Below are 7,843 nucleotides of genomic sequence, written 5' to 3' on the forward strand. Positions count from 1 at the left end.
CCTAGAGCCCACACCACATTAGGAGTTAGCTTAAGAAACCTTCAATATTCCCTTAGTCTATTAATATATAATAGCCAAGTCTATAAATATATATATATATATATCTTCTATATATGTTTTATATAATAAATATATAAATAACGGAAATTCTTATATATAACTGTAGATTGTAAACATGATTTTAACTTAAATTAAAATAAATAAATAATTAATTAAATATATTAAAATATGATATTTTTGAGATATTTTATAATAATAATTATTTAAAATTAATAAAATCATACGTTTTATAACTTAAATAAAATTTAATTAAACTTAAACTTCACATATTAGAATAATTCCATATTAAACCTATAACATAATATAATCTACTATCCTTAGTATATTATATTAATTAACAACTACATAAACTTCAACAAAAATAAATAAAGTAATTAAAATAAGATATTTTTAAGATATTTTATGATAATTTAAATTATTAAAAGTCCTTATAATCTACTACAAAATATATTAAGAAATATATAAAATAAATAAAAAGTAATAAAAAATTAAATGAGATCTTGTTGAGACAGGGATTCACTTTCCTCCAAAAAATTATTCTTATTCTTGTATTGTTCCTTGTTAATATTCGTTCCATTTGGGTTGGGCAGGACTTGTGAGACCTATAATTCTCATGAGAGAAATTGACATCATTTGTATTATTATATACTGTGATTAATTATAACTTTTCGTTCTATTTGTATTTTTGCCATTCAAATATAACTTTTCCAAGAATGGTAGTCAGAATCTTGGGAATGAAGTTAAAGAAAATTAAATATATAATGTAACCTAACAGAAGTAGAACAAACTAATTAAGCTAGAATATATTGAATAATATTATTCTTTCTTCTTAAAATTAAATAAGGGGTAAGTGTCATATTCACTTGAAATCAATAATCGTTCAGAGAAGTCTAATTATATATATATATACTGACTAAATTATTCATTTACAAAGTTATTACTTAAAAAAAATAAACTAATATATAATTAAATCTAAAATATTTTTTATATTTTTTCTTGGCATATACATACAAGATCACGACTAGCTAGTAGTAACTTGGTAAGCTATTGTTCATTGATTTGGATAATATTCTCATTGCTAGGCCGTACAACTTCCGGAGAGGCCATTGAGAGTGGCGAGTTTGAGCCTGAAAAAGTAGTACTTGTTGGACTTGGAGGGCAGTTGGTATTATTATTACTCTTTCGAAAAGTGTGGGAGCTGAGGTCTTTTTGGTCAAAGCTTTTGAAAATGACTCTCATTTTCCTCCGAATTGAATCATTGGAATCCAACAAGAGTTTCCAGTGCTTATGAAGGAACATAATTGCAAAGACTGTGAGTGCAAATAATGAAGAAATGCCGGCTATTAGAAATAGACCCCAAAAGCTATCAAGGCTAAGTCTGTTGGATGAGATTTTAGGGTCGATTTCTAAACAAGTGTTTTGCTTGGAATTCCTCTCTAACCATTTGCTTTCGAGTCTCTTCATTTCCTCTCCCTCTGTCACATTAAGAATGGCCCTTGAAACATCAAGTACAAGAGGAGACCCTTTTGGGAATGCCTAAAAAAATGGAACACGTGCACAACAATTATTAATTGGTATACTTCATCACTAATTATACAATCATATATATAATTATAAAAACCTCCATGTATATATATATATATATATTCTTTTATAGGGGCTTCACTTTAAGTCCTACTGGTGGGGCTCTCAGTTTTTCTCAACCCGTGAACAGTTTTCGGTGCGATTTTTTTTATGACCGTGTATATTGTAGTTATTTAGAGTATCCTGCAAATTTTCAGAAAATTCTGAATAGTTTACAACCGAAAACTAGGTTCAAACATGTTGTTTTCCACGCACATACAAAAAATTAGTCACGCGTGCAACAACATGTTTGAAGTTAGCTTTCGATACTATAAACTATTCCGAATTTTCTGAAAATTTACAGAATGCTCTAAATAGCTACAATATACACGGTCATAATAAAAAATCGCGCCGAAAATTATTTATGGGTCGAGAACACTGATAAGCCCCACGAATAAGACTTAAAGTGAAACCCCTATAGAAAAATTCTTAAATATATATTTTGCACAAACTATTTGACCCTGCTTACAAGGCAATTTTTTTCTCTTTTGAATATAATGAGCAAGGCAAAAATCTCCTCAACTAATATATAACTCAAAAAATGAAAACGACAACAAGAATTAAAAAAAAAAAAAAGAATCATCAAAGGAAAAGCTTGAATAGAAAGTTAGTACTTACGAAACCAAAGCCAGCAGTTTTGAATATGGGGCCAACCATGGTATATTTGGAACAGTGGTATTTTGCAAGAAAAAGCCTAATATATGGGGTTTCATCGACATAGGCAGCAATACCACCCTTTGCGCCCCCCATGGACAAGAGTTGGTCACCGTGTTCGGCGTTTTCAATAGATACAATTTGAGAAGCTTGAAAACCTCTTTGTCTTAATAGCTCATACACAAAAGAACTTGGTCGACACCCCACTATTTGTCCACTCTTTAAGAGGTGTGTCAAATCGGTACTAGTTGGTTGAAGTTGTTCCACTGTTAAAAGTGATGTTAAACTAGCCGTATAGCTTTGAGTCAACACTAACACCACAAACACCCATATAATCGTCACGAACCGAGCCAAGTTACTCACCACTCTCTCCTCTGTAAACAAATTATAATAATTTCCATTATTAGAAAGGAAAAATCAAACAACTATATTTATACCAATAGTAAAAAAATGATATATATAGCAAAATTCTTAGGGCTTCACTTTAAGGGCGACCAGTGGGGCTCTTTAGTGTTCTCGACCCGTGAACAGTTTTCGGCACGATTTTTTTTTATGATCATATATATTGCTGCAAATTTTCAAAATAAAACTCAAAATAATTTACATTACCGAAAACTAGCTTTAAATATGTTGTTTTCCACACGCATAACAAAATTTGTCCCGCGTGCAACAATATATTTAAACTTAGCTTTCAGTACTATAAATTATTCAAAAAATTTTAAAAACTTGTGATATACTCTAAATAGCTACAATATATACACAGTTATAAAATATGCAAAAAAAAAAAATTATTCACTAGTCAAAATCAATAAAAGTCTCACCGGATTTAAAGTGAAGCCAGAATTATATATATATTTATATAAATAGTGAGTGGGAATAGTTACTTTGTGCAAAAACCAAGGTTGAAAAGGAGAACCAAAAGCTTGTGCCGATTTGATGTGAAGGTGGTCCTCGAAAATCTTCGTTTATCCGGTGCTCTAGAACCCAAACGACAAAACCAATGAAGAGGAAGAAGCAAAGAATGGTGACCCATAAATCCCACGTCAAAGGCTTCAAGAAAATCCATGCACTTTTTGTCTTGTGATCTTTCATTGGCACCACCATTGCCACGCCTGACTCTGTGTACGGCAATGTGAAATCTACGTATTTGGTTCGATTCGCTCTAATTGTCAAGTCTGCCACCACAGCATCATAGTTCTGTATGTATGTATGTATGAATTGTATAGTTAAACTTATGATGATTATGTTAATATATATATATATATATATTAGACCAAGTCAAATAAAAATGCTTATTATTATTACCGCAAGATCTACTTGGCGGACCAAATCATCGTAAGTGCCAGCGCTTGTATCATCAGGCTTGGCATAAGGAAAGAAATCGTACGAAAGAGCATATGGTAATACTTCAAGCGCAGCCTTAAATACATCAATGGAAAAGCCTGTGGCTTCTGATATGTTAGTACCTGGATCATGGTGTGTCACTTCAACAAACTCAGCAAACCCAGTTTTGACTGGAATTCCAATCCTCAACCTCTTCCCACCATTTGTCGGAATTTCCCAACCTCTGGGAGGCAATAAAGACTCTCCTGGCCAAATAATAGGTCCCAGATTCGATTTTGAAGTCGAATATAATTCATTGTTGGAATCCAAGAATCTTCCCAGTCCATTTTTTTGTGTCCAAAAACCAATCTCTCTTCCTCTACCACCATTCACAATATTCACTATTTGAAACGCTGACATTTCTAGTTGCCCATTATCTAAGTTGAAATTTCCAGCTAAGCCTTTGAATCTTGTGCCTGATAAGGTTTCCAATAATTTTGGACCAATTGGTGACACCCCAAAACTATCAAGATCAGTAGTCGAGCCACCATTACTTAATATGGGTGTATTTATAACACCACTACTACTGATATTCTCAACTGCTAAGGCCAATGCTTGGGCTGAATCATAAGCCCACAAGCCTATGACATTGAGTTTTGCATCAAGAAAAGTGGGATTATCCTTGTAGAACTTGGCTTTCCACAGAACTTTAAACTTGTCGAGCTCTTTTGATTGTGGCACAAAATTCCTAATTCCCAAAACTCCTTCCATTGAACTAATAATCGAGGAGTCTAAGGAGCCTAGGAGATTGGTCATACCTTGAGTTATGATCCAAACATAGCCTTGCCCAAACATTCCAATCTTTTTTGCTATGATTAACAACCTTGACCCAAGGTCGGACGACATGTGAACAACGAAAACCCTAGTTTGCATAGTGTTGAGGTTGTGAAGCTCGGCCTTGATTTGATCGTCGGTGGCTGAGGGTGGAATAGGACTCCGATAGGGGACTCCGCAATCGACTTTTTCTAAGGCATCAACCAAATAAGGAATGATTCCTTCTCCATATTCGCTGGTAACGTAGATGGGCACAACTTTTCGCCATCCGAATTCTTTGACTATGGAGCTAATGGCTGTGACTTGAGATGAGTCACTTATGGCTGTTTGGAAAAAGTATGAGCTTTGGCTTGGAATTTTGAGAGAAGGGCTTGTTGCTGAAAATGATATTATTGGCACTTGAGCTTTTTGTCCTAGATCGATAATGAATTTCGCTTGATCTGAACGTTGTGGACCTATTATTGCTTCCACTTGTACGTTTTTTATAAGATCGAGAGCTGTTTCGTAGAAAAGAAATACAAGTCAATCAATCTCAATAGATAATTCTCGAATATTAATAATGCTAAATAATAATAAATTTAGTTCTCATGTCATAAAAATCAAGTAAAATATAATAAGTTATATATATATACAGGCAACGATTATAATACATATTTTTTTTAGAATATTAGTGCATCATTTTTCTATTTTCGGTACCTGGATAGATATAACTCAAATTTTTTTTATATGTCGGTGTACATTATAGGTATTTAGAATATCCTGCAAATTTTCAAGAAATTCTGAATAGTTTACGAAGCCGAAAATAGAGTTCAAACTGTCAAATTTTATATGCGTACACAAAAAAACAGGCACAGGTTCAACAGACAGTTTAGATCCTGTTTCGGTACGTTCTAAATAGCTATCGTGTACACCATCATATAAAAAAATAGAATTATAACTATTCAAGTGCCAAAATAGAAAAAAAAAATACATTATTATTACAATAAAAAGTAATACGTTGCTCCATATATATATTCTAGATTATATGTATTCTACTTTACAATATATTATAATATTAATATTTTAATTTATTAATACAGAAATTGATGTATATTATTATATTAATATTTTAATTTATTAATACAGAAATTGATGTAAACTAAATTATTACTAATAATGATACAAAAGTGTAAAAAGAGAATTATCATAAGAGTATTTCTCATTAAAGTACTATACGTACTAACTCCAATTTATTATGCATGCACGCACATTATATATAGATATAGTTATATGGGTTTATACTCTTTTTACACATTTGTTTTGTCTCATTACTTGTTTGGACTCTGTGTTTTGACAAATTATTTTTTAGATCTTGTATTTTCTAAAATAGTTCAAATAGACTCCTAAATTCGATTTTGATCAACGTTTTTTGATCTAAAATCACATATAGTTCATCAAACTAACAACTCTGAACAAAAATACAGTCATTCTGCCTAAAAACTGTGTTGTTATACTCAAATTTTTGTTTATCAAAATCAGGTTTATGAGCCTATTTGAACAATTTTACAAACACACAGGGTCCAAACAGGTAATGAGGCAAAACATAGGGTCTAAAAATGTATAAACCCTAGTTATATTAATATATTGTTCTAATCATATTAATAAATCACTCGACATTAAGTATTGAAAATTTAAAACTATAATCCAATAAGATTAAGCTAAACGAATTAGCTGCTCTTTTTACTTCCTTTTCTTCTCCTGTCTAACGAAAAGTCAGAAATATGGAAGAAGGTGTGTGTTTCAACTTATTAAATTTAAGTAATTAATAAATAAATTAACTTTTTCTCTAAATATTAAGCTAATATTATATATATATATATGGTATAATTATAGAGACAAGAAAGGAACCTGCGGAGGCTGCAGAGACGATATCTTCGTTGGAGTCTCTGATATTGAGAACCAATCTAGTCTTGAAGTGGGCATGGGAGGCATAGAAATCTGAGAGAGCCAATTTTATGCAGCTTAACCAAATCTTAGCAACTGGAGTTTCAAGGTCCAAAACGACACCAACTTTCACCGGAATCGTGTCGTTTTGGGCCATGCATACCAGCATCCATGTTGAACAACTCACCATTAACAAGAATAGTATAGCATAATTATTATTCTTGCTCATCGTCATACTTGAATCTTTTCAATAATACTGCTAATTTTCATTCACTCTCTGTATATGATGCCTTATTCAACTGTTCAACCTTCGTTTGTAGTTACATATACATATATATATAGAGAGAGAGAGAGGAAGGGAGAATCGGTCCACTACGTTAGAACAAAATAACTGGAGGAGGAGAATTATTAATATTATATCTTATTAGAATTTTTTGTACCATTTAATAAAAAAAAAAGTATATACGGCATTGAATTGAGATTTTTCTCCAAATTTCTCATCATGACCTTGATTTGTCAAAGCTTTTTCTCTCAATCATTCTCCGCCTGTAATTTCTTTTACGATCACGGCCGTTCACATTGACTAACTCATTTATATAAATATATATATATAATTAACATATATATATTATATCAGTATATATAGAATTAAATTTATAAAAATAAGACAATCCAAAATGGTAAATGGTAACTTTTATAAAGAATAGTGTACGTTATAATATTTCACTGATCAGTTTTTTTTTTTTTGGGTTTGTATAATGTTGTGTTATGAGTTGTGTGTATTAATAATTTTTATATACACATCCCACCTGATGTGATATTTAAATTTTTAAGTATATATTTGGAATTGTTTTATTATTATTATACCAAAAGACCGGTTCAATTAAATATAGGACACTTGACCAAGTATAATTTTATCTAGAAAATCAAGAAATATATAATCACTTTCAGGCTTCTCCAAATAATAAAGACTTTTGGACTCATGAATGCCTCGTACGTCTACGCTACTATATATGATTTTATTTTAGTATATACATCGTGAATAATATATTAACTTAGAATAAGTGAAATTAATGGCTTTGGTAAAATATATTAACTAATTATTTGTGAGTAAAAAGCTATTAAATTGTATAACTAGAGTAGATTATTTAAAATAGCTAATTAGCTAAAATAAAAGTCTAAAATACACCTCCATCAGATGAGGTATTATTGTTTTTTATTTTACATAATGAATAAAGCATTCTTAAGAGATTGGTCTGGTCTCTACAATATTTAAATATTATATTTTTAGAAAGAATGGGAGAATAGTAAAAAAATAATAATAAGTTTATAGAATAAATAATATATGTAGCTAAATTTTGAGATTATATGTTACTATAGCTTAGCTAAATGTCTTAGTTATTATACATTATTTGCTAGAAGCACT

At 30.8% G+C, this 7,843-nt stretch overlaps 1 protein-coding gene across 1 annotated transcript; it reads right to left on the reverse strand.

Moving 5' to 3' along the window:
* Nucleotides 1-954: 954 nt before the first annotated feature.
* LOC133804326 (glutamate receptor 2.8-like) lies at nt 955-6,750 on the reverse strand. The gene is made up of 5 exons (XM_062242493.1): nt 6,382-6,750; nt 3,643-4,991; nt 3,222-3,534; nt 2,302-2,711; nt 955-1,596 (listed from the first exon to the last, which is right to left on the reverse strand). Exons 1-5 carry the CDS (start codon nt 6,650-6,652, stop codon nt 1,105-1,107), a joined length of 2,835 nt encoding a protein of 944 aa, XP_062098477.1. The 5' UTR covers nt 6,653-6,750; the 3' UTR covers nt 955-1,104.
* Between the last annotated feature and the right edge of the window lie 1,093 nt (nt 6,751-7,843).

This window comes from Humulus lupulus, chromosome X, assembly GCF_963169125.1.
Source record: "Humulus lupulus chromosome X, drHumLupu1.1, whole genome shotgun sequence".
NCBI classification, from domain to species: domain Eukaryota; kingdom Viridiplantae; phylum Streptophyta; class Magnoliopsida; order Rosales; family Cannabaceae; genus Humulus; species Humulus lupulus.

Bases quoted from the DNA above. Each gene is read 5' to 3' on its own strand.
- LOC133804326 (XM_062242493.1), bottom strand. From the start codon at position 6,652: ATGACGATGAGCAAGAATAATAATTATGCTATACTATTCTTGTTAATG. The intron at 4,992-6,381 runs GTTCCTTTCTTG...TCTACGAAACAG, and splicing joins CGTCTCTGCAGCCTCCGCAG to CTCTCGATCTTATAAAAAAC. The intron at 2,712-3,221 runs GTAACTATTCCC...ATTTGTTTACAG, and splicing joins AACCTTGGTTTTTGCACAAA to AGGAGAGAGTGGTGAGTAAC.